Here is a 27,838-nt window from a genome sequence, read left to right as displayed (position 1 = left end):
TAAGCAGTCACAAAGAGAAGTCGCGAATTAAATGGTCGCTGAGGAATTTGATGATGATGAATCTTGGACGAATACAATGCTGTTCTATTACGGTCTTCAAAAGAAGTGCTTCAACACGCCACCCGATTATTGTTATAGACTCTATTGATAATATGGGTAGCCATTAGACATACCGTTTTTGTGCAGCGTTCGAAGAACTTCTTGATTTTATCGAAGTCTTTCTCGAAATCGACAAAAAGTAGACGGAACAGGGGTCTAAATTAGCGGCATTGTTCCACTGTAATCGATAGAATTGATGTGATCAATGGAGAAGTTTTCGAAGTGGAAGATACCCAGTCCAACATCTATCAGCCTTTCGGAGTAGTTTTTCATGGGTTCGTACACCTGTTTTAGCTACTATCTTAGTGGTGATGGTGGTGCTCAAATATACTTTCAAGACGTAGGTCTTTCGGGATTTTAACAATCATCCACTTCTTACATTTCCTGGGAATAGTCACGGTTTTCCCAGGATTTCAAAATGATTGGAAGATTCGCAGAAACCACAAGTACTGCATGAATTTATTCTCTGGTGTGTTAAGTTCACAACCTCAAGAGCATGCAAGTTTTTTCAGTCTTTTGTTGAATAGACAACAGGAAAATAAAATGTGCAATCGAATAGACGAAATTCCAGTTTCATTCGTTCACAGCTTTCGAGAAGACGTGTGTCGCCAGTTCTGCCCGCTGCTGTAAGACGTTTAAAGTTCAAAATTACTTCATTTGATAACAATTCCATCGCTGTCAGCATTGGGGGAGTACATTGTAATGCCATTATCTAAGCAAATCTGTGTCTGCGTCTCGCTCGGTTGTGGCGATTGCCTGTGCAAAGCTGACTCGTTGCTTGGAGCTTATCATTGTCTTTTTGCGGTCGCAGCCAACTTTATGGTTCCAAGCTTCATATGGATCGTCCACGGAATCATATGGTTAACACACTAGTCCCTGAGTATTTGGGGCACAACTCACCTAATTGAATTTCCAATACCTTTGGAGTGCATCTGCATTTTCGCGCTCCATATTTCGAGTGGCTATGATTGACGGTCGACATTGACTGCGTTTGCTGCAAATGCACTTAGTGCATTTGGGTTGCCCGGCAAGGTTGCAAGAAAGTGGTCGGAGCCGCCAAGCAATCGATATATCGACACTGACCAACGATAGTTACCAGCGAACCTCTGCAGTCTCGCCGTCGCCGGCCGCCTGGAAACCAATTCTTCGCCTTCCACGCCAATACATAGAGCCCAGCGCGACCTGTGGCCGCACACACCTCCACGCTGCGCTCACTCTAATGGCTGGGCAGAATGCGCTGCTGCGGCCGCAACACGGCCCGTACCAGGCAGAGCGCACGGCGACTTGTTGGAAGTGTTGGGCCACCGTGAGCAACTTTTATCAGCGTCGAGTGGAAGCACGACTTGGCTGCGCGAGCCCGGAGCTGGTTTTCTACTTGTTACTCAACCCAGGTCGAGTAGAGTCGCTCGTTGCCTACTTCTAGTGCGCCGCTTAGAATTGTGCTGTACCGTCCCCGGGCCCAGAGCGAGTGTCTCGAGCGCGATAGCGAATATTGTGTGCTTGTTTGTTGCAGTGGCGCAGGGCATCGCGACTTTGTTTTGTCCCCGCCGTGTGGTGTGTGCCAGTACATCTTGACGTTGCATATTTTTCTAGAAAGTTTATGCTCGGACGTGCTGCCGCCGCTCTTGCTGTTCGCCACTGCCATTGTCTTCCCCGCTTCGTGTAAATCGCAAATTAAACATCGCCGTCGTGTGAAAGAAGCGGAAGCGCTCTAGTCCGCCTCCTCTTGTGAAATCGCGCTTATACAACGACGAGAGAAAAACGCGTCGGAAATCGAGTGATTGTGCACCGTCTCAAGCCATTTAAGTGTGATCCAGCCGAAACCTGCTCCAGGCGACCCGCTGCAACAGGTGTCCCAACACTTCCGCCTCAGCTGCGCCAGTGTAAGTTCTTGTTGTCCCGCTGGCTTCCAGCGAGGCGATACTGCGCGTAATTCCTTAACAGTTCTTTCGCCGTCGAGTCGCCGCTGCCTCGACCTCGTACCACAGTGCGAGCCTTTCTGCTCCTACCAGGCCAATGGTCCAAGGTTACATCTTACCGTTCTGGTCCACCCACCTGCACTTACCTTGCCAGCGTTTTGCATTCCCAAAGGCGACAGGTCTGCGTCCACCAGAATCCCCGCGTCGCCTCGATCTTAGAACGACCCAAGGTGAAGACGTGTCGCGCAATCATTCCTTCTGCAGCTTCAATTGTCAATTTCCTCCTCGTTACAATGTCATTTATTCATCAGCCCGAAATCTTTTGTGTACTGCGGAGTGCTGGCCACGGGTTGCCAGAGCGACACTCTCTTGCGTTACATCTGATCGGCGCTGCTGCGATGCACTTGCGCGTGGGACGTGGATTATTTATTATCGGTCGCCACTTTCCAAATGTCCGCAATGCCCAACTGCAAATGTCGTTGCTTCCTAGCCCGATCGCGGGCCAAATACAGGGAAAAACTTATGCAGATTTTGACAACCTTCGCCATGTTGGATAACTCGTGACGTCACTCGGTCTTCTTGGAATTTCGTTAGAAAGCAGTTTTGTGTATATTTCTTCCGACGTTTTTCTTTATTTGTTTGTTTTTGCCCAAAACTGGAAGTGGCGATCAGTATGAGAAAAAAATCGGTGAATCACATGGTCAGCGCAAGGTGTCAGCCGCAAGTTTCGGTGATTTTTCAAAAACTTGAAATCTATCTGAATTTGTAGATCGCAGGGATTTAACTTTATTTCAACAGATTATGGCCAAAAGAATTACCTCGTCGGGGATACTGTGCAATCGATAGATGCCTGCACTCTCTACCATCAGCGCCAGCTGATCAAGACCAGTCAAGTAAATGTTAATTGGCCAAGGTGGAGTTCTCAGACTCTTCCCATGAGAGTATCTGAGCCGTGAAAGTGATAATACGGGTTGATATGATTCACAGAAGAAATTTCGTTTGGTACAATTTAGTTTCGAGAATAAAATAATAATAATAATCCATATTGGAACAGGGCTTTGAAGTGTGTTAGAGCACTTCATTCAAGACCGTAACGGTACATTACAGTACACCGTAGGAGACAATGTGGTCAGCGTTGCGCTCGTCCGAGATTATTACCCTAATTTGACTCAGGTACTCATTCACAGCTGAGTCGACTGGTATCCGACGTCAAATCACGATACAAATCCCACTGCCGCCAGCGAGATTTGAACCGCGACCTTCCGTACGACAGCCTTGTGCTCTAACCACTCAGCTATCCGGACACTTCGAGAATAAAAGTGCTCAGATAATCCTCCACTCCACCACTCACGAAAATTATTCGTCCTGAACCCTCCGGGCTTAATATTTTCAGGAGAAACAATTTATGCGGCTAGTCCTCGTAGCACTGATGAAAGAAACAAGTCTTTTTTTTCTTCAGCCTTTGTTCCGTTCCCAAGCGGGGTCGGCTCGTTGTGATCGGCTTCGCCATTTCGCCCTATCGAATGCCTGATCTGGGTGCAATCTCAAGGCTTTTAAATCCCCATCTAGCGTATCAAGCAGCCGTTGTTTCGGCCTACCTTTTGGTCGTTTACCATCGACTTCGATGTTCAGACTAATCTTGATAAGTGAATTCTCGTTAGCACGAATTGCGTGACCATACCATCGAAGACGCCTCCCTCGCAACTTTTCCACGATCTTTGCAACCCCATAACGATCGCAGATATCCTCATTTCGGGTGTGATTAAAACGTGTGACTCCACTAGTCCAACGAAACATCTTCGTCTCCATTACCGCAAGACGCCGTTTATTGTCTTTTATAGTCGGCCAACACTCAGAACCGTAAAAAGCGACAGGACGGACGTCATTGCGGTAAATTTTAGATTCGAGACCCTCGTTGATACGTCGATCGCAAAGAACACTAGTTTTGGAATGCCACTTCATCCAGGTGGCATTATTGCGTGAAGTAATTTCATAGCGCAGTTCTCCATTCGCTGATAGCGTTGACCCGAGGTATTTAAATCGCTCAATTCTGGGCAGATCATTGCCGCTGATAGTGATTGTGTCTGTTTCATGGGGATCATCATCATCAACGGCGCCTGCCTTAATAAGAAACTCCAGACATTCCGGTTTTGCGCCGAGGTCCACCAATCCGATATCCCTAAAAGCTGTCTGGGGTCCTGGCCTACGTCATCGTTCCATCTCAGGCAGGGTCTTCCTGGTCTTCTTTTTCTACTATAGATATTGCCCTTATAGACTTTCCGGGCAGGATCATTATCCATACGGATTAAGTGACTCGCCTACCTTAACCTATTGAGCCGGCTTTTATCCATAACCTGACGGCCATGGTATCGCTCATAGATTTCGTCGTTATGTAGGCTACGGAATCGTCCTTCATGTTTCATGGAGATCGGTCGTCAAAAATTCAGTTTTGTGTAGATTCAATCTGAGACCATGTTGCATGAGGCAATCATTCCATTTTTTGACAAGTTGCTCGAGATGATTTTTGCTATAAGATGGTAGGAAAATATCATCTGCATAAAGCAGTGTGTAGGGCGCTGGACGTTGGATATCCCGTGTGACGGTGTCTATAACAAGAGCAAAGAGGAGTGGTGAGAGGGCGCTTCCTTGATGAACACCAACGGAGACACGAAGCGGTTTTGATACACCCGCCGTACATCGCACTTTACTTTTCGGATCGTGGTAGAGCAATTGAACCCACCGCAGGAGTTCTGCTGGCGCTAAGTGTTGTCGCAAAGCGTTGCAGATGAGTTCGTGTGGTACACAGTCAAACGCTTTCTCTAGATCTAGAAATGCAATGTGTTTCGCCATGAGTAATCGCGCAGCTTGTATTGCCTCAGTAATTCCGCAGTTTTTGACAAATCCGGCTTGATTCCAGGTTATTTCAACGATTTCGCGAATACGTTTGTCAAGAATGCGTTCAAAAATCTTCATGGTATGGGAAAATAACCGGATCGGACGGTAATTTGAACATTCTGCTGGACTACCTTTCTTTTTCCATATTGGAATTGTGGTATTTTCTTGCCAGTCAGATGGTGTTCTTCCTTCCTGAATAACCCGATTAAAGAATTCACGGAGCCATAGTGTTGGGTCCCAGCTCTTCGCTTTCCAGAGCTTAGATGTGATGTCGTCAGGTTATGTGGCTTTCCCCGATTTCATTCGTTTTATTGCCTCTTCGACTTCAGTTGCGCTGACACGTGGAACTGGTCCAAATGTCGGCCATGATTGTGGAAGTGGAGGATGAGCAAATTCTTCAGTTGAAATCTGCTCGAAGTATTCTCGTCATCTATCCGTGAATAAAGGAACAGGTGATGAAAGGAACAAGTGGTTTTCGATATATTGGGAATATGTGCAAATATAATAAATAACACTAGCGAGAAAAGCAAAAACAGTCTAATTATTTTAGACGCTTCCTAGATATTAAAATTGGTCGACGCCATCGATGCTCTCCCATGAGTGCAGATATGGAGAGTGCGGTGACGCGTCAGACTGAGAGCCTTAGTTTTGTTTATCTTTAATCTCAATCTACTTGCCTCCCTTTCCATTTGCAATTTGGCGAAGGTCCAAGACTCGCTGAGATCCGTAAGACAGGAAACAGATGTCATCAGCGTATTCGAGATATTTGAAGAAAGATTTCATAGCCCATTGAATTCCTTCACGTCCTCCGGACAATTCAGCTTGAAGAACCTCGTTAATAGTAAGTAGAAATAATATCGGTAACAGGACGCACCCCTAGCGAATTTCGCGCTGGACCTCAAAATCCTCCGAGATTTTACCTTGGTGCAGCACGTGGCATTTTGCGTCATTATATGTCGCTCTGATAATAGCTATTAGTTTCTCCGGAATGCCCCTCCTGCGTAAAGCACTCTAGGTATACTCGTTGTTCATGCTATCAAAAGCGTTCTGGAAATCGATGACGAGCATGTGCAGCGAAGGTTTAAACTCCGCGCACTGTTCCAAAGTGATCCGTAGGGTATTAATGTGGTCAATGCAGGAGGATCCGGAGCGGAAACCAGCCTGCTGTCTATCGATCAAACCTTCGAGATGTTACTTGATGCATTCCAGGATTATTTTAGCTATTATCTTTGTGACGGCAGGGAGTACGGAGATACTCCTCCAATTGTCACGCTCAAAACGAATGCCTTTCTTTGGAGTCTTAACGATCATGCTGACAACAAGTGGAGATGCCGACGCAAGGAGTGAAACTGCCGTCCCACGGTATCTTCCGGCAGCATTACCACCAGATCCAGGAAACTGTCAATTGGCATCGAGCCAAAGGCTCCCGAAAATGTTAGGCCCCATCCGGACACTATCTTACTTACGCGGTCGTCCGCTCCTTTCCAACTCCCAGAAAACGTCAGTCCTCATAATCAAAATCTCCCATGAAGAAGAAAGTTGACGAGCACTCGCCGACTAAGTAGAATAATCAGCCCAACGCTTCTTAGGAAAACAAAAGAATAGGGTTGGGAAACTCTGCATTTTGTGAGGAATCTGATCAGAATCGCAGACCAAAGACACTCCAAGACTAAGGATGGGGTGACGGCATGGCCATCCTCCCAACTTCAACTAGTGCGGTCGAGACTCAAAACCACGATCCTAACAAGATACCCGCAAAGTCAACAAAACGCGTCAATGAAATTTAATTTTAATATGTTAAGTCAATAATTTGAGCTAACTCTTCGGCAAACATTTAAAAGGTGGAGCTCTAGGTCCATTCTACTTCTTTCTACATCTGCCACTCAGTCACCTTGGCAATAGTTTCAGCCGGCTATGCAGAGGAATCCGCTGAAGAGCCCTGTTTTTAGCGTCAAGCTCGAATTTATAAACGAATGTTCACCCGGTGAACATAATCCTCCTAAGTTCGTTTAGGCATCACAGTATTCGTTAGCGAAGGAAGCTCTGCTTCTAACATTAACAAGCCTGTGGATGTAGACCCCAAAATATAGTGGGAATGCCACTTTTCAGGCCCCACGTTGGACTCTGTTGCGTACACAACAATTTCCTGAGACTGTTTACGCGAAAGTTTTCTCGAAATCGATCTGAACGAATGCCCAGCCAGTGAACTATGGCTAGTCAGAATATCCACAATACTTCTGCAAGCCTTACTGTTTTCTGACAGGAAAAGTTTGGTGTGTTTAGCAGCAATTGTTATTGTGGGAAACTTGTTCCCAGTTTTAGATAGCAGCATTAGCCAATGCTACTGACACTCCAACTGCTGGTTCCAGTCCGGGCTTGGAGAAATTTAGCCCTCTTTTGCTAAAGTATCCGAGATTTCATTTCCCTATACACCACAATGACCGGGTACCCAGAATAGTTACACCGTATTGAATCTAGAAACATAATTCAATCGATTTCTTCATTCCTGATGGGGCGATGGGGGTGTTTGTGGACATTGAAGGGGCTTTTGACTGTGCGCCTTTTCAAAAACTTTGTGATGCCACCAGAGCGCATGGTGTTGATGATGCTTTAATTAAGTGGATCCATGCTATGCTAACGCAAAGATTGCTGTGCGCTGAGGTAGGGGTCCATCGCTACCTGACTACGGAAGCAACGAAGGGCTGCCCCCAAGGAGGTGTGCTTTCGCCGCTTCTGTGGAGTATGCTGATCGACTCACTGCTATGCGAACTGCAAAATTTGCCAATACACGCTCAAGCTTATGCTGATGACGTGGCTGTACTTCCTGTTGATCGGGATCTTGGAACGGTGTGTAGGAATATACAGCGTGCCGTTGATTTGATAGACAGCTGGTGCCTTAGACATGGTTTGTCAGTTAATCCAAATAAAACCACAATGGTTTTATTCACAAAAAGGAGAAAACTGGATGGACTTTGCCTCCCTGAGATGAGGGGTACTACCCTTCAACTCTCCGAAGAAGTGAAATACCTGGGGGTTACTCTAGATAAAAAACTTCTTTGGAACAAACATGTAGAGGTAAAGATGAAACGAGCTCTCACAGCTTATGGGCTGTGCAGACGGACCTTTGCCTCGACATGGGGACTCAGACCTCATGTGGTAATGTGGATATACGTTGCCATCATTAGGCCGATGTTCGTATATGCATCCATAGTGTGGTGGGTTAAAGTGAGACAAAAAGGTTTTCACCGTAAACTAGCTGCACTGCAAAGAACTGTTTGTCTGGGTATCACTGGTGCCATGAGCACGACATCCGGCGCAGCTCTGAATGCACTACTCAATTTGCAGCCCCTGGATATATTTATTCAAAGCACTGCAATGAGAGCAGCCCATAGGCTAATTCGATTAGATCTATGGGAAAACAACGGATGTGGGGGGCACAGAGCATTGGAAGAGTTACTGGGAGGACTGAATCCAGTTCTTACAATGCCTTCCGATTCTCGTGTCCCCATACATCTGTTTGGTAGAAGATATGTAGTTACCCTGAAGCGTAGAGAGGACTGGGAAGACCCAGAGGAATGCGTGGAGGGATATACGGAAGTCTTCTACACGGATGGCTCAAAAACAGAAGAGGGTTCTGGAGCCGGAGTCTACCTCTCGAATAAAAACGAGAAGTGGGCTTTTCCTTTGGGACAATATGCAACGGTTTTTCAAGCCGAAGTTTATGCGATCCTAAGGGTGGCAAACTGGGTGATTGACGAGCGGTTGAAGGGCAGGCGCATCGCCATCTGCAGTGACAGTCAAGCTGCACTGAGGGCATTGAGCAGTCCTTTGATCACCTCGAAAATCGTTCAGGAATGCAGAAACCGTTTGAATTCTATGTCTAGATTCAATACGGTGGAACTACTCTGGGTACCTGGTCACTGTGGCATAGAAGGAAATGAAATCTCGGACGCTTTAGCGAAAGAGGGGTCAATCTCCCCTATGCCGGGACCGGAGCCAGCAATTGGGGTATCAGTAGCATTGGCTAAATCTGTTTTCAAAAACTGGGAACAAGTTTCCCATAATGACAGATGGCAGAGCCTTAATGCTGCTCGACACACCAAACTTTTCCTGCTAGAACCCAACATACGTACCGCAAAGTTTATCCTGTCGAAAAGCAGGAGGACTTGCAGGTGTATTGTGGGCATTCTGACAGGACATAATTCACTAGCTGGGCATATGTTCAGAATAGGAATTACCGAAGATGACACGTGTCCCTCCTGTAATGAGGAAGCGGAATCCACGGAGCATTTCCTATGTGAATGCCCCGCCTATGGACGCATCAGGCATCAAATCTTTGGTGCCGATGTTCTCCAATTACGACGGGTAGCATCACATCCACTAACGGAAATCCTACGATACGTTAACGAATCCGGAATATTCCGTTAGACGGGGGACGCGAGTACAATGGGCCAACACGGCCTGAGTGCTCAGAAGCTGTAGCTTCTCCCCACCACACACACACACACACACACACTCATTCCTGAACGATTTTTGGAGTGATCAAAGGACTGCTCAGCGCCCTCAATGCAGCTTGACTATCGCTACAGATTGCGATGCGCCTGCGCTTCAACTGCTCGTCAATCATTCAGGTTACCGCACTTAGGATCGTATATATTGTATATTGTCCCAAGAGAAAAGCCCACTTCTCGTTTTTTTTCGAGAGGTAGACTCCTGCTCCAGAACCCTGTTCTCTTTTTTAAGCCATCGGTTTAAAAGACGTCAGTATATCCTGACACGCATTCTTCTGGTCCAACCCACTTTTCTCTTCGTTTCAAGGTAACTTCATATCTGCTACCAAACAAATGTATGGGGATCCGAGAGTCAGAAGGCATTGCGAAAATTGGATTCAGTTCTTCCGATGCTCTGTGCACCCCAATACCATTGTTTCCCCATAGATCTAATCGAATTATTCTATGAGCTGCTCGCATTGCAACGCTCTGAATAAACAAATTCAAGGTCTGTAAATTGAATAATGCATTCAGAGCTGCGCCGGACGTCGTGCTGCTGGCACCGGTGATACCCAAATACACAATTATTTGCAGTGTGTCTAGTTTACAGCGAAACCTCTTTTATTTCATCTTAACTCACCACACTACGGATGCATAAGCGAACATCGCCCTAATGGCAGCAACATATATCCACATTACTCCTGAGGCCTAAGTCTTCATGTCGAGGCAAAGGTCCGCCTACATAACCCATAACCTGTAAGAGCTCGTTTCATCTTCACCTCTACATGTTAGTTCCAAAGAAACTTCTTTTCCAGAATAACTCCCAGATATTTCACTTCTCCGGAGAGTTGAAGGGTTGTACCCTTCATGTCTGGAAGGCAAAGCCATTCCAGTTCCTCTCATTAAGGGAATTGCTGTATTTTTTTTTAGCTAACCGCGCCGTAGACACAGGGTGTAGGTTTTCAATTGAAGTGCAGAGCTTGTCTTCCACGGATTCGTTGGGAACATGCATTTGGTGAGGCCTCCAAAATGACGTCTTACCGCTTGGAGAGTTACAATTCTTTGTTTCCATCTTCATCTGTTTTTGGACACCCTTAGTGTAGTAGTAAAGTATGATACCACAAGCTCCCCCACCACGACAAGGTGGTGTTCGACAGGGAGACGTTGATATCTACTTTCGTTTTAATTCTATAACCATATTTCAAAGCGCTCGTCGAAAGGGTCCTATACAGTAGAAACCAGTAATGAAGGTGTTTTCACAAAAAACGTTTTTTTGATGCGCGGGGTAGCACAGAGCAAAATCGAATGAATCGATTTAATTCAATTTTTTTACAAGCTTATGACGTAACTGATGACTGTACATACCTGAAGTTAGATAAAAATATCAAATTTTAGGAATTACGTTATATTCAAAAGTTTGCCAAATTGCCATCATTCGAAATGAATGGCCAAATGCGTTCCCACGCTGCAATATCTGGATGCTGCGGCCGCCATTTTGTTTTGTAGCTATGAAATTTCAATCTCAAAGATTCAATAAAGAAGCACGTGGAATTTTAAGTCGATAGCTTTCATAGGTTTCTTTTTATAACAGCTCTAAAATGATACCCTGTTTTACCCGTAAAACACTAGAATAACCTCCAAGTCGGCTAATGGCAAAAGTTAGGGGTCCTACCTGTAGCATGAGATGTCTTCTTATGAGTGCAAAGCAGTTCATTCTGCTATACTTCGTGGGGGTTTGGGTTGATGCTCTTGGCGAAGAGCTGTATCGTGAGCGCCTGGCGTAGGTACAAAGATGGAGAGCTTCGTGGGTGTCGTCTGGCTACCGCGCTGTTTCAGAACTGGCTGTGATGGTGATCGCAGTTGCTCTCCTTGCTAAGGAACGCAAGACCATCCACAAGCGCAGAGGAGGTAATTACACGTGAAGAGCAGCAATATTGTACACTAAATGAGTGGCAAGTCTCTTGGGAAAACGGCAGATCCAAAAGTATGGTGAGATTGTATCCTTACCCAGCTTCTAAGCGGGCAAGGAGATTTTCAGTGTTACCTGCAGAAGATTGGGAGGACGCGCTTCCCTGACTGTGTGTGTTTTGCAATGGGGTAGCAAATGATAATAATAATAATAATCGTTGGCGCAACAATCCATATTGGATCAGGCCCTTGAAGTGTGTTAGAACATTTTATTCAAGAGCGTAATGGTACACTACAGTAACACTGTAGGAAGCAATGTGGTCAGTATTGTGCTCACCCGAGATTATTACCCTGATTTGACTCAGGTACTCATTCACAGCTGCGTCCTTTGGTATCCGATATCCAGTCACGAAACAAATTCCTCTGCCACCAGTGAAATTTGAACCGTGACCTTTCACTGCGACATCTACCCACTAAGTCATCTGGACCTAATTTAAAATTTTACATAAATTGTTCCACTGGATAGCATTGAACGTCACTTTTAGAATAGGGTTGGGTGCATTTAATAAATTAAGGGTTTGGATAGAACAGAGAAGAGAGAGTAAAGGATGATTTGTGGTTAGGGCGGTAATTATTTCTTCAATGTCGTTAATATTAGCTTAATTATTGGCGTAGACGAAATACTTTACAAATCTACAATGAAAACAAATATTGATACGTTGAATCAAAGGACTTTTGTGGTCAATTTGTCAGACTGGAAATAATATATGTTTGTAAACAATACTCCCCTCAATTTTGGTTGGTTCACGTAACTTCTTTAACATAGACCAATAGTCCCGCGCTTATCACAAAGACCGCCTGTTAAATCCCAATCGTGGACAATAAATGGGGCGCAATTTGTGTTTTCATAAGAATATCAAATTTGTTTTGGATTTCAAGTGCGACAAAAGATACGATAGGCTCGACACTCTTGGCAGTTCATTCCGGTTTTTCGAAGAAGAAACTCCGAGTTGATTATTTTATTCATATAAATATTCAGAACGAAAGATAAGAAATGATTTCAAATGGAAAATATTATGCTTAGAAGTACAAAAAAATGGGTCGCGGTGAACTGTTGGATGAGAATAGAATAAAAACAATAATAAACTTAGACAAATCAGAAACTGGAATCTGAGAGCTTCAGGTATGAAGGGTTGTGTAGTTTTCTTATATTGACATCATTCTTACAGGACTGGCATTTATGCGTAGGTAAAAATAATTTTTTTTACTATTTTTCGAGATCCCATTGTAAAAAACGTATCCTATATAGTTGAGCATTATTAAATATGCAGAAGTGTGTCGAATTGATCCTGGCAACTTCGGCAAGTCCTACCCTCGTGACCTTGGTGCCAATTAGCTTTGCGAACTATCTGACGAGTTTCAACTCTCCTGGGTAGCTTGGGTAGATTCTGGTGTTGTTACATCATGCCTGTCGGTTTATTATATGTTTTACAAACGTTTGCTTAAGGGAGAGTCCTGTCCGATTCGTTAGGCTCAGGGGATATTTGATTAGTTGATCAATTCACTTTCAGGGAATAATTATTACCTGGGAAGTGTGCATCCACCGCGCAAGTACGGGGCAGACTCCCCACCTTATTTTCACTAATGATAGAAACCATTTATTCAGTGCATTCTAACAAAACTCTCAAAGACCCCTTTTTGAAAAACTGCTTTTGTTATTAGGCGAATGCGGCTTTACGGTTTCTTACCAGGGCAGAGGCAAATCGTCAGATGCTGCGTCGCCTCTACCCTGGGAGCAATGTGACCGAAGCAGCTCGCAGATGTTAAGTGCTCCATTAAATAATTCGCAGAACACGACAAGACTGCGAATTATATTGAGCGTAAATCCGCCCATGTATTCTGCGAATATCATAAAGACTTCTAAGAGTCTCGCTTTCACAAAGCTGACACGTTTAGCCGTGATATGCTGATGGAACTTGGTTTTGACAAGTGCCGAGTACAAGCCATCTGTTAAGGTCGCTACGATCCCAATACAGCACGGATGACCTTCACATCCAAGCTATGAGCCGGACAGACTTTTACAAACACCTAGGAATTCTGGGAGGAGCCCATGCTGGAGTTGATGATGATTTGAAGGGTGCTCGGCTGTTTGAATTCCTGCGACTTTTGAAACTGGTACAAAAATCACATTTCTCGGGGAAGAACAAGATAATAGCACTGAATATGCTTGTGATTCCTGGCGTACGTATTCCGAATATTGTCGTGGACGGTACCCGCCAGCGGTGGATACGGACTACTATGTCCAAATTGCGGATGCATCAAACAAATTCTGCTATAAAGCGAGAGAACTTGCTTCAAGACATCGGAGGTAGGGGCATGGTTGACGTTGAAGCACAACATGACAGGTGTCGATTTGGTACCCTATGCGCTTAGTTTTAAAGGGGCACAGACGAGTTCTTTGCATCAGGAACGGATCAATGAGCGAAAATCGAAAGCAGTGCATGGTTAACATGTGAATTGTTTCTGTGGATTCTCGTTTGTCGAACAGATGGCTGTGTGCTGGGGAGTTCTTTGCTTAGACAGAGGAATTGATGTGAGCAATCCAAGATGGCTTGGTCGCCACCCGTGCTTATAAAAAACTGATAATGAAGGACACATGGAGAACGACCAGTGCGTTAGAAACACTGGACCATCTGATTTCTAGTTGCACAGTTATGGAACGAATATAATACTCGGACAGGCAAAATACTGTATTTAGGGTCATTCGTTTTAGCGATATGAACCGCAGGCAGTACTCAATAGTTTTCCTCACGGCATTATTAAGATCGATCAGTTTTAACTGATTACCATATTTCAGATAACAATCCTGACGTTCTGTTAATTGACAAGACGGGTTGCTGTGTGTATGGCACATTATTGATGCTGCTATCCCCCATAACAGCAACATTGAAGGGAAGTACGTGTAGACGCTGGCTTGAGAAATCAATGAAATTTGGCATTAGTGAGAGGGTTGTAGTTAGATAGTAGATAACCTTGTCAGCTACAATATTATAATATGTACTTTACCTAAAACCCTCACGGCTTTCCTGGATTTCCTGGGATCTGGCACAGTCTGATTCAAACAATGTAGAAATACACTATTCTGCAAACATGCTTGATATTGCGGAGGTTTCCCGGCGGATCTCCCTCAGTGCTCTTTTTCCGTAAAATCCGGCATCGGCCGAGATTATATAGTATCAAAGGAAATTGTCCTGCTTTTTAAGAAACTATTGTGCCGCTCTGATAGTTATAATGTACCCATTAACTATAGTACATCGATCAATCCTTCCTACTTCTAGGTGTTTTAGTCTTGGTTGAAGCATTGGGTGTTTATCCAGGTATATTTTCCTACTCTGCATAAGTGCCAGCCAGAAGCAGTGAAACCTTCTCACAGCACTTCAGGTGGCAGTTTATCCTACAGTGAACAACGATTCGAAGGCTCTTCTTAGTGAGATTGAAACAGTCGTGCGAGCGCTTTGATTCATATTTCCCTATAAGCACTCTGGACTGTTCTATTCCTGGTAAGTTCACCCAGTATAATTACTTCGACCATTCCTCTTCTTTTCTTAGTGTCATGATCGTAAACCCGCTATGACAGAAGGAATTCCACCCTTTCATTAGTTAGTGAAGCAGTAGCCGTCTGCATCTTTTTAGGATGATGGGATAAGCCACTGCAACGTGTGGGTATGACAAATGAAATTTTCTTTGCCATCAATGCGTTCAAATGGAAAAAAGCGACCACAGGTGGCCGTTTCTCTGTGGAAATAGTCCTTGCAGCTTCAGGAGTGTGGGGGGGGGGGGGGTCTTTTGAGCGCTTTGACCCCCTATTTCCCTTAAGTTCATTACAAATGGCGCCCAACGTGTAGTCCGAACCCACCACCCTGAAATTAAAAGTCTCATGCTCTCCTTCCCTTATTAGGGGCATCCTCTGAAATAATGGCCTGAGAATGTCAAGAGTGAACCTCAGGGGCCGCGCCTCAATCATGATCTGAGGCAGAAGAAACCATGATCGGGATTGTGATTCGTCATGGATCTTCCCTCTCGGTCGCGGCACTCGGGTCCGAAGACTTACGGCTCCACGCGCGCGGTTGAGCCGTTTTTTTTATTTTTCAGTTTTAGCTGGCGTTCTGTTTTTTTTTTTCGTTAGGTCGTCACGAATTCCTTCGTTTGTTGTCTATTTTGAAATACGGTAGGACGCACGCATCGGTTTAGACGCGTTAATTTTGCATTAATGACACGTGAGGGATCAAAGCGCTCAAAAAATTGGACGCGTTAGTTGGATCCGCGGAGATTATTTTTTACCTATTCACATCCTCCTTTGAAGGATATTGAAAGATGCTCCAACATGCTGAATATTTTTTTTCCAGAATAATAATTAAATATAGAAACATTAACAACTTAAAAATTATGCCTAACAAATGGTGCTAAAGTATTATTTCTTTCATCCTTTTCAGGAAGAACAGAATCCCTTGAATCTCATTTCCTGTGAAACTCATCAAGTGCTTTAAGAAGACTCTGGCAAAATGTCGACGCTAATGTTTTGGAACAAGCAAAATTCTGCAAATAATAACAATAACAATGAAGTCAAAAATGGAAAACGCAATTGGTTGCATGCGCCCGATTCCCTCCTAAACGGCCATGTAGTGTATCTAGTCAAAGTAAGTATGATATGCAATATCTAAATACATGCGCCTCTGATTATATCAATTATCAAGCCTTTCTATGTATTTGCTGCGGTGGCGCCGTTTGCTTCAGATTTATGTAAATAGTAGGCATAGATCACTATGCGCATCGTGGCGTTATCAGTTCTTAACAACCCACTTCTGCGGTTTCACGATTTTTCGAAAAGCTTGTACTCTTCCTCCTCTGTTCGACGCCACGCTGCTTTGGGGCGACTAACTCGTCGACCATCCTATGATAGTGGGTTCCATTACATGGAATTGCTGTCAATAGAGATGTCGCCTTTTTCAATATATGACTAATATCTTGTCATTTTCGCCTCCTGATCAATAGCGCAGAAATGGAAGTAGATAGGTCCAGACGTTTACAGCTGGTGTCTGTCAATCTTCACTTTTAACAATGTGTGTTCATTCTCATTATGAGGTTGATCTGTCCTTTTCCTATTTTTTTATCTTTGGAATATTGCAACTTTGAGACGATTAATTTTAAAAGACTTATCAAAATACAAAACCACAATACCAAGCAACGAGCGTCCACAAAATAGGGCATTTGGCACATTAAATTGAGAATGTTTTCTATAGAGACACCGGAGATTACCGAAGTTGTTTAGGCTGTAGGCACCTTCTCCCTCTTCTACGTGAAACGAGCTTGAGATCGTTGTTGGTGAAGTTCAATTTCACTTTATGTAAAGTTCATGCCTAAACTCTCCCATTTCTTCTTAATATCCTGAAAATAACGTTGAGGTCCCTATTCTGCTGTGAGGCAGTAGAGTAAAGATAGTTATTGAAGGATCGAACATACCATATCGCCGTTTATAATTTCCTTTTTTTGCAGTTTTTCGGTAGTACGCCGGTCGAAAAACCAAAAGGCATAGAAGTCGTAAAGGATGCGATACGACGGCTACAGTTTGCCCAGCAGATGAAAAAGGCGGAGACCGGAAGTAATGCTCAAATTAAAAAGGTCGAAATAACGATAAGCGTGGATGGGCTCGCAATACAGGAGCCACGAACTCAAAAGATACTTCATCAATTCCCATTACACAACATTTCCTATTGCGCGGATGAGGAAGGCGTTAAGAAATTCTTTAGTTTCATTGCGAAGGCGCCAACGCCAAACTCGACCAATACCACGAATGATGCGGATGAAGGACATGAGTGCTTCGTTTTTATTTCCAGTAAGCTGGCTTCGGATATTACCCTCACAATCGGGCAGGCATTCGATTTGGCTTATAGGTAAGTGATTTGTAGTAGCTCATTACAATGTTGTATTTTCTGTAGGTTTTTTGTGAAAAGTTTTTGCAGTGGGTCATTGTCTTCATGTTTGTATTCGGTATTTTTTTACATCTTTTATCTCATGTCCATCGTTGAAATATAACAGCGTAATAAAATCGTATATTCAATAAGAAATAGCTCCCATGAAAACCGATTCATTATGTCGGATAAGCAAGGCAAATTTAGTCCTAATCGGTTCAGCTTTGTAATAGACAATAGTGGATAAGTTAAAATCCTCCACCTTACAGGGAAACAGTCTTTATGTCGAACTGTTTCAGGTATATTTTCATGAACGCTCCAACAGAAACTACAATCCTGATCGAGTCGCATCTTTGGCCTGGCCCAAGGCAGCGTTTGATGAGTTCCCTACATCAGGACAAAACTGCAAGTCCTCTGCCTTTTGAAAATTTAGTTAAGCTGGATGATTTTGGCATGCTGATTGGCGTGGTTTTTACAGAATTTAATTTTGGACATGACTCGAAAAATCTAATTCGCAATATGTGACTTGAATTTGTCGCCTAATGCGGCTTTGTAATGTCCGGAACTTCACGACGTTTGCATCAATCCGGTTGGTTTTTCCTATGACTGTGCTGAGCAAGGATCCCTTTTTTGTATGCATCATAGTTCCTTTTCCTCCTGTTCAGCTTCTTGATAATGGAGGTGATCCTACTTTCAAATTCCTACTTCCCTAATTTACACATCCTCTCTGACTTTTTAAATTTCCCGAAACCCTAAATTCATTTAAATATTTTCAATTTTATAATAATAGAAATGATCATCAACGTTTTGTTTTTGTTGTTGTTTTCACCATGCACTGAATGGCTCGGTAATAAATCTGAGCATTTTGTATCTGTACATTGAAAATGCATTTCTAGCGTTTTTTTGGATAACGTGAAATGTGGCAGCTGATGTTTGTTTAAGGGTTGGGGAGTCTTATTTTATTTGTGAACACAGACAAAAGACAGAAAGGTCGAGAGCGGGGGGGGGGGGGGGGGAAGGTTGATCAGTGGTTACGCGTTTGATTTTGATTTTATTGGTTTTATTTTTGTTATATACGGGAAAGAAAAGCGAGAAAAGCTAGAATCGTTGAAAGTGAGTGGCCATTTTCGGATTTGAGGAAAAGTTGGTTCGATTGAAAGGACGCTCGATCAGTCGGAATAAAGGCCTCTACACGTGATTCCGTTAGAGTATATTATCGCTCGAACGCCACCCCCGTGTTCGTTCTTTGTCCGTACTTTTTCCACAGATACAATCTGGGGGTTGTGAATCGGCAGTAGCTGACCACGTGAAGTTTTGTATAATGAAGCGAGTCTAGCTATAACAGAGACATGTAAACGGGTAGATCTTGATGATCAATTTCACCAATTTTTTTTTGGTTTTTGGAATAGCTTTCCCTTCTAGATCGATTCCAGCCTCCTAGGGTGGTCTGTGGAACATGCGCAGACCATTATTTCACTAGAGCTTGCCGTCTTTGAATATTTCTAGGCTTCCTAGTAGTTCTCTGGTTCCCCTTGTTCCACTTGTGACAAATATACTTTGGCATACTCTTTTAAAATTTCAAGCCGTCTCCGGTCCTCCTCTGCTGATCTAAAGTTGTCTGGATTTTTCAATGCGACCTGATCGAAGTTCTGACTACCGGTGTCGTCTTTGGAGTCCATCCATCGTCCATGCCATCGTGCTCCTTGCATATCGTAATGGGCATGATCACTTCGATGAGTTTTAGAGATTCGTGATGTACATTGTAACTGTGTCGTTTTGTGTTTCATTCTTGGAGCAATTCTGGTATTACTTCCCCGTCAAAGCAACATTTCTGTGGAGCCCCACTGCTCTCCCCTACTTCGAAAATGAAAGTCGGGTTCGGGTTTAAGCCGATCAGGGGCGTATTTCAGTCGTTCCAGAGTACAGCTAGCGTCTTATTACTGACCCTGTTTAGGCCTGTCAGGCAAAGAGTATGAACTATATTGCTTGCTTCTTTGATCCGTGTTTTATATGTTCTCCCGTTCGCAAGACCCACATGAAAGATCCCGGGATCCCTGAATTTGCACAACTTGTCAAGGTGTTTGATCGCCTTCCAAAACAAATCTTTGATGTAGTGCGCCGAAGTAGGCTTCTCCCATCTTTTAGAAGGAGAATGTATACCGCGCTCCCTAAGGACTGCGGCTGAATAGGATCGGTTTGGATTATTTCCTTGAACATTTAAACTTCCATTCCATCCTTCGTAGAGACAGTCTTTATAGGAGGTTTCTCTATTTTCAAACGGAACTTCTCGAAAGCTTTTATCATATATCTCGCCGTTTGTTTTCTGAAGCCCTTGTCGAGAACAGTGCATTAGGAACAAGCATTTCCATTTAATTCAAGCATAAGGAGAATGTTGATGAAATTTCCCCTGCTCCATAAGTCTCAATTGTAAGGGCTTGTAAGTAAGGAGTAACTTGTAAGGACCGCGTTTCACTTTTGCGTCCTACATGCTTCATGCCTGTAGCTATATTCTTCTGCCTTCTTCTGGCAGTCGGGAATCGGGTTTTCAAATAGGTCCCGAAATATCGTCATTTGCATTAGGAAATCGTAAATGTATCGAAAATAATAGAATTCCTAGAGGAGCTCTTCAAATTAGACGCGAAAGCCGACCTAATTAATTTGTCAGCACCCTTGTACCTTGCAAGAAGGTAAGGGAGTCCATTAGATGGGAAAAGTAGAAATGCATTTACCCCGGAGGCCCCATAAGCATAGTGACATAATGGGAAAGGCTTTGAAGAAAACGACAGATATCAGACTGCTGCTTTTCAGAAAGAGCAGATAATCTGTCGTAAGTGCAATAAAGCTTTTCGATGCACCCTTTTTTCTCAACAAAAAACAATGGGGCGTAAACTTGGATCAGGAAAGGATTGATATCAGCCAGTCCTGTGTGATAATATTGAACATTAAAAGTTATTTTAATTCGGCCAAATGGAGCTCTTTGATGGGACTAGGTGTTTCTAGTTTCTGTGGAGGGTTTTCCGGAAGTTAACTATCCGTGGATTGAATGATAATATTAACGTAGCGTTTGGTATCGAAAGTATGCCTGAAATAGTCCATAGAACGATGCAGCCGTAAATAACTTGTAACTGGTGCAATTAGTAATGCGCAACTCCTGTCGAGACGGAAGCATCGGTTAGTGAGGAAACTAGTGGAGAATTACGTTTGCTTACGGTCTAATTGCACTTTCGCCGCTGTTATCCGGAACCGTATTTGAGTTTCATTCAAGACTTCCCAACGACTTACTTTCCTCCTCTATTGTTTTAGTGCACGTGTTTCTAGGACGATCCACTCGTCGGCCATCCAGGGGTAGTGAGTTGCACTGCATGACATAGTCAGCAACATCGTATTAAGGCAAGAGTAGAGCAATATACAATAAGATTCGCAAGTGTTCGAAGTGTTTGGTGCCCCTAGTTTGCTCAGGAGAAACATGTATTCCTTGTAGGAAGCAAGGCACAGGCCACTCGTAGCTTATTCGGGGCACTCGGTTCTCAAGAATGATCCCTTATCAATTGACTGGACTATGGAAAGAGGGGAAAACCCCTAGTGCGCACGACGATGTTATCTCGTGTGGTGCTCCCTCCTAGATAAGTCAGCATCTACTTAGTCTCGTACCTTGTACTACCTGTTGTTCCTGTCGTTGATTGTAAAGGTCTGGAACTCTGAAGAGTGTAAATTATCAACACACTTTTTTCTCAGAGGTTCTAGGCTAGAAAGAATTGACCCATTAGTTCTAGTTAAGGAGCTTCCGCAAACTGTTGGGTAGTTTCTTCTTCTCCGGCGAACCAAATTCAAAAGATAAATGTTCCCTAGCAAGAATCTAGACGTAAAATAATCATAAGTTACTTCCAACATTGGCATCGAATTATATTGTATAAATCAGAATTAATATTCAACAACTCTTCGAAATCTGTGATGTTAGAATACAATCTGATGATAAATATGCTTGTATAATTTCAGACGATTCATGAACGACAGCGCGAAAGGGACAGAGCTCAGTAAAGCCCAAGCACAAATCAAACAACTAGAAGGAACCGTGGCTACGTACAAGCTACGTCTGAAAGAAATATCTGATCTGGTGCCAAAAGCTGATTTGGAAAAACTTTTAATGCGCTTAGGAATCCGTGATGTCTGTGAGCTATCCCAGGAGAGTAACACGCATAATGTAACGGACAACAATAACGTTGTGAACGCGAATAAAAAGAAAGGTAAGAATTGGATATCCCCAGGAAAGAGCATTACTGATCTAATATTCCACCATTTTGCTTCCCAACAGAAAACATTGACGACACAAATCTCCTTATTGAAACTACAAATACATACTTCGCAAATTTGGCTCCAAAAAATATCCAGACTCAAATCAATGATACTCTGGGTGCCTTAAAGACGAACGGTCAAAAAGCCGAAGAACTTCTGCTGAACTCCGACTCTGATAGTGATTTTGATCCACGTGCTGATGAGAATTGTAGTAAATCTGCTGATGATTTGTTTGGTTTTGAGCCTCCTAAGACATTTGGACAGCAGTTATTCGCCAACCAGCCCAACAATAATAGCATCATCAACAATAACAACAGCAACAACAAGTACATATCTAATAATAGTGCTCCTCAAACTAGTCCACCGCCGTTATGTAAGTGGTTGGAGATGTTATTTTATGAAGCGTGGAATAATTTTGATTTTAAATTTATTTTAGTGGCACCACCTCCTAAAGTTGCAGCACCAAGACGCGGGAATTCTGTTGTAAACCAGGGCGGAACGCAAGATCTATTCGGATCCGCGCCTTTCAATCCAAATGATACATCGACTGGTTTTAATGTAAGTATTTCAGTTTAAGTCATTAATTGAATATGTTCGCAATATTATGAATTATTAGGAATAAAAAATATCCTAACTGGCGGTTTCGGCCAAGGATGGCACGGATATACTACTAAAGTACTATGAATCTCCCCATGATGTTGTGAGTGGTGCTCCCTCAGTTAGCCATCAGCTGTCTTTCACTGGATTCAAATAATTCATAGGGCACGTCATGCCCATGAATTACATATGCGATTACTTATTTTTTTCCCAGTTAGCGAAAGTGATATGATTGCAGTTAGCACTAGAAGGTACCATCTAAAACGTACTGCTGAACGAAACCACGGGTTAGAACACCTCTTACGTACGTTTTGATCAAAAATATCCTATTTTTGAAGTGTGTCTGTTTTTTTAAGTCGGATGTAGACTCCCCATTCGGCTGCAGGCGTAAGATTCCAAACAAATTCTGAGTTTATACGGTTTTAGACCTATATGCCCTTGGGGTTAGTGGTTAGAGCACCAGGTCGCAAAGAAAGGTCTCGATTTAAATCTCACTGACGGCAGAAAGTTTGTACCGGGGCTGGATGTCGGACATCAGACCACTCAACTGTTAATGAGTAGCTGAGTCAAATAAAAATGTCATTGTATGAATTTATAAATCTTGGTTTCTAACTCTTTGGAGATTTTGTCTCGGAGGTATTAGATGAAGTTCGTAACTAGGTTTTCTGCTTGTGGATTTATAGGAGACCGTACACTGTCCAAACCTGCTTCTCTCTACTACATATATGCTCTTCCACTAAACAAGAAATCGTGATATATAAAGGGTTAACTGATACTGGAAAGCCACTTATTATCATCAGATGAAATAGAAAGAAGGCGTTTTTGAAACTATCCAACATAAGGCCGAGAAAGTTTTCTAGAACAACCAAAAGCACTACAGCGCTAAAAAAATTAAAAAAACTTCGGTGTTAATCTAGCAAACGAATTTTCTTTTTATCTAAACTTTTTATTGCACTTTTGCCTGTAAACTGGTAGATGGTATGTGATTGGTGAAAAGGCTTGATTGCGGTTGCAGCACTGAGTTGATTTCAGTTAAGCCGTTGGGAAGCCACCCATTATTCAAAGGGGGCAAATAGACCCAGGTCCGCAAGTGGCTCTTGCGACGAAGCCTCACCGGATTTTATCTGGTACTGTGGGATCCGCATGGTCCTCTGAGATCATATGCTCCAGGATAATTTCTTGAGGAGCTGGACTTAACAATTTGTGGATCGTACTCATAAATTGAGAAAAAAGTGTTGAATAAGCCTCGCATACATTGATATGAATGCTGAGCCTGCCTCAGCATAAACCAGTACCGCAGGACTAGTTATGCTTGTAGTTCAATCAATCCGTGTTCAAAGAGGATCGTAGGATTATTCCTACACAGAAAGTGCTTACGTTGAAATACCAGAACCTTCATTAGATTTCCGCATAGACATTACTTAGGGAATTAATTGATTCCTTTTCCAGTGTCTCTTTTAATTTGCACTGAAACTTTAAAAACTGTCCAGTATATCCACTCCATGCATGAAGAAAATTGAAAAAACTTTTCCAGAGGAATATATTTCAAAACCAATCATCTTGCTCGGCCACCTACGCAGAATGATCTTCCATAAAACTCCTCGTATAGCGCCGAATTTCTTAAGACACAACTGTCATCATGTCATTCAGCCCTCAATGACCATCTACTTTATCAATAGCATAACAAAAGCAGCAAGAATCTAGAATTTTTTAGTTAAAAGGAAACGAGAGCATGGATCTTTTTGCGACAGTGCCATTAACAGGGATTTTTTGTGTGCCGGGAATTCTGTAGAAATAGCCATATCAGAATACGAAAAGGAAAACCAAAACAATAACACCACCTATAATAAAAAACAAGTCGGGAAACCGGAAGCTAGACGCTTCAGGTATGAAAGGTTTTGTTTATTTCTTTTATGAAGAGATTTGGGTGTGCATTTGTCCCATTAGCATGTAGCACGTAAAATATGCATATATTATGTGAAAATAGCCACTTTCAGGTGATATTGACATTCATAGTCTCGAATTTGCAGAGAAGCGACAGCTTTGACCTTGTATTATTTTGTTAGTAATAGTGCGATTTTCACCAAATTTGGCAGGATCATGCTCTATGCTCTAGCCTATATTGTTGCAAAAATTTGTGATTCTAGGGTGAACTTAAGGGGGGTTTTCCTGTCAATTACTAAAAATTATAGTAATGTACTATTATTAACTTTATTTTAACAGGCATCGGTATGGAGGGTATTTCGGAGCCTAGGCACCATATAGTGACAGCCCCCTGATTTTTTTCAGATTTGTTGGTTGGGTAGTTTCTGAGAATGGGTTCGTTAAAAAAATGACCACTTTCAACCCCCCGCACCCCCCACCTTTTCAACAAATGTCAAAACTAAGACTGGCTTCGAAAAGTACTAATCGAGGCCTTCAATTTGATACCCCACATGACTATATTTGATGAAAAAAAAATTTACACCCTCCCTTTGCACTATATGCGCGAGCGTTCACAGTTTCCACCTTTCTACCAAATTTGGTGCCAATCGCTACAACCGTCTCCGAGAAAAATGCGTGTGACGGACAGACAAACAGACAGACAGACAGTAAACCGATTTTAATAGGGTTTTGCTTTACAAACAAAACCTTAAAAAAACAACTCAACGAGAACTGAGAAGTTACAATCGAAATCGTCTTTAATCGATGATGAATCTCAAACAGTGACTAATTCCGGAGAAAATGACGTCCGAATCGAAAGTGAAAGTGACAAATAGGGTTCCCGTGCAAAACCAGGTTGCATTACCGTTGCAAGCCCGTTTTCCTAAGTTTTAGCCGTTACCACATAGAGATACACTTGTCTAAACAAACACCTACATACCTTTACGGTGGCACAGCAACATGACTTTTCTTTTCCGTTACCGCCCTCAGATTTTTACTAGGTAGCAAATCGTGGTCCCCCATTTTGGAAGCCGGTTTAAACGGATATATAAAAAATAACGGTCGCTAACTAGTTACATTGCTGACTGATAATTTATGCGACGCTTTTTACTTTTAATGCAATAATCATATCCTGATAAGCACTAACATTAGCGTAAATCTCAATCTAAACATCTCCCCCTTTCTTGAAACCGTTCCTGGTATCAGCAATTACAATACCATCATCTTAGATATCCAACTCCAAGAACCTGCCATTCACCAATCGGCACTTGATTTTAGGGGCTCATCAACCAATTTCTCAAATTCAAACTGGCCCAATTATAACTCTCACAAAACCAAAGAGTGTCAAATAACACAATCGATTTCACGACATGTGATGAGTTCGTGGTGACACGCACTCTCAATTTCCGTAACCTCACCTCTTCTGCAGATAACATCCTTGAAGACATCCAATATAAGAAAATCATACGATAGAGACTACTTTGCAATGGATACTTTTCACAGTAATCCTTTCAAAATCCACGTTCTCATGATCTCAATCTGTGAAAGAATCTTAGCCCTGTACACCTAACCACCTCCATAATCGCTTTTTAAATATCGAGCTTATCTAAAAGACGTGTAAGGAACACAAACAAATATCCCCGCGGTTCCGCAAAGCCAATCGTAATGGAATGTTTCCACAAAACATATCTCCTCCATTAAAAAAGAACAGCCTTGCGAACCATTTTACGAAAATCTACCAGTCCACTCAACACGTGTTTGTTTTGAAGCTAAAGTCAATGCATTAATTAGCACCCTTCAATCCTAATTGTCCTTCACCCAAAGGGCCATGCAGATTGTAATGTTCCAGCATTCTCTCGAACAAATTCACTGGTTTAATCTTGCGAATCAAAATCGGCAAGCCCAACAAGGTCGCAATATTCACCGAACAAAGCAACAACGAAAAGTTCGGGGATGGGAATCAACAAAATCCTTCTCTAATCCTTAAGATGTACTCTGCGTCAATCAGTAAATGTACACGAGTTGAAAGCGTGCTCAGATCACATCCATTCCCAAGAAAAATGAAAATATTCTTGTTCCAAATAGCTATAGGCAAATCTCCATCTTCTCAACCTATACCAAAATTTTCAAGTGGGCCACTAAATCGATGATCGAGCACTATGATAACGACAACACTATCTTACACTTATAGTTCGCTAATCGATCAGGTCATTGGGTTGAACATACCTCTTAGTCCTGAGAACCAATATCTTTTTCGGGAGTAATGGCTAGGTGCCTACAATAGAGCATGAAGAATGCTGAGTCTGAATGATTTATAAGCAAGACAACATCCTTCAATTCTGCAGGCTGATTCTTAGCTTCCTAGAATCGCGGTCCTCTTCCACCAACCCGGCTGCATTCCCACATAATTCCGTCCTAATCCCCCAATCCCAATCCGTCCTAATATCCAAAGGAGCTATGCCAGCTATTTGAAAATTTTTACCTATCTAGGGTTGAAAATCACAACCGATAATGTTGGCTGCCAACAGAGCCTATTTCAACTTACAAAAACTGTTTCGCTCGAAACGTCTCACCATAGGGTCAAAGCTCTTACTGTACAAGACTATGATCTTGCCAGTCCTCATGTATTCCTCTTAGCAAGAAAAATTGCGAACCCTTGACCGCGTTCGACAGAAGAATCCTCCGAAGAATTTTTGGCCCTCTTCAAGAGGATGGATGATGGAGCCTACATAACAACGAAATCTATGAGGGACACCACGACCATGTGGTTGTGAATAAAATCCGACTCAACAGGTTGCGGTGGGTAGGTCAGCTAATCCGTTTGGATGAGGATGATCCGGTCCAGAAAGTCTATAAGGACAATATCTATGGTAGAAAAAGAAGACGAGGCAGACCCACCTGAAATGGGGCGGCGGCGTAGGTTAAGAACCCAGACAGCTTTTGTGGATATCAAGTTGGTGGACCTCGGCGCAAAACAGGGTGTCTGGAATTCCTTACTCTGGATACTGGTTGTTGTGCCATTGGTGATGATGATGCAATGCTTCACGAGTGGAAAATGCCAAAAACCGTCCATCGAGGAAAGTTGAAGATAACACGAAAAATGGTTTTCCCTATCACAAACTTGCCTTGAAAAATCTGTACTTCTCTCATCACCATAATAAACCGGGTTGTCTACTATCTTTTTGTTACTATAAACTCAAACCTACCCGACGTCCCCCAAAACATCAAGTTGCTAAACAATTTAAACCGCGCTTGTAGTTTATTGTATTACGGTATAAGCAGTTAATTGCACCACTAATCACTTTCGGTTTGATAGTTTGGCTTGCTAACTGGAGTACACAGAAATCCCAATAAAGATACTATTCATATCATTCATGCATATATTTCTGCTCTAATTTCCACCTGACTTTTTTCATTCCAGAACAATTTCAATCCAAAGCAACCCTCGCTTGTTGATGACTTCTCCCTTGAGAGTCTGGATCCATTACGAAAGTAGCAAAATTTAAACTAATTGGCAGGAATCTCTACGAAGTAAAAAGCCGCAATAAGGTTAACTAGTAAGTGCGAGAAATGGAAAAAAGTGATAAAAAAATTTATATTCAATAACAATAAATGTATTTTACCTAATATAAATCTCTTAGACAATATATAATCATAGTTTTTTGGTTTCTTTATCGTTTATTTTTGTTTTCATTAGATTTTGCCTATCTATTGAATATATGTCAATAAAAATGAGAAAATAAAA

General features: G+C 42.7%; 1 protein-coding gene across 2 annotated transcripts; it reads left to right on the top strand.

Annotated features, from left to right (window-relative positions):
• The first annotated feature begins 674 nt into the window (after positions 1–674).
• LOC119661667 (PTB domain-containing adapter protein ced-6) lies at positions 675–27,838 on the top strand. 2 transcript variants are annotated; one of them, XM_038071103.1, is made up of 7 exons: positions 675–725; positions 15,805–16,008; positions 16,865–17,262; positions 21,277–21,524; positions 21,593–21,946; positions 22,010–22,131; positions 27,515–27,838. In XM_038071103.1, the coding sequence occupies exons 2-7, from the start codon at positions 15,874–15,876 to the stop codon at positions 27,587–27,589; spliced, it is 1,332 nt and encodes a 443-aa protein (XP_037927031.1). In that variant the 5' UTR covers positions 675–725; positions 15,805–15,873; the 3' UTR covers positions 27,590–27,838. The 2 variants fall into 2 exon arrangements, with proteins under 2 accessions (XP_037927031.1, XP_037927030.1); XM_038071102.1 differs by lacking the exon at positions 675–725 and adding an exon at positions 1,336–1,982.

This window comes from Hermetia illucens, chromosome 1 (assembly GCF_905115235.1).
Source record: "Hermetia illucens chromosome 1, iHerIll2.2.curated.20191125, whole genome shotgun sequence".
In the NCBI taxonomy this organism is placed as follows: Eukaryota; Metazoa; Arthropoda; class Insecta; order Diptera; family Stratiomyidae; genus Hermetia; species Hermetia illucens.
The sequence above is the reverse complement of the archived record's forward strand: the minus strand, read 5'-3'. Positions and strand labels throughout refer to the sequence as shown.

Excerpts from the sequence above, each read along its gene's own strand:
- LOC119661667 (XM_038071103.1), top strand. The coding sequence starts at position 15,874 with ATGTCGACGCTAATGTTTTGGAACAAGCAAAATTCTGCAAATAATAAC. Across the intron at positions 16,009-16,864 it reads ATGTAGTGTATCTAGTCAAA|TTTTTCGGTAGTACGCCGGT; the intron begins GTAAGTATGATA and ends CTTTTTTTGCAG. Across the intron at positions 17,263-21,276 it reads GCATTCGATTTGGCTTATAG|ACGATTCATGAACGACAGCG; the intron begins GTAAGTGATTTG and ends GTATAATTTCAG.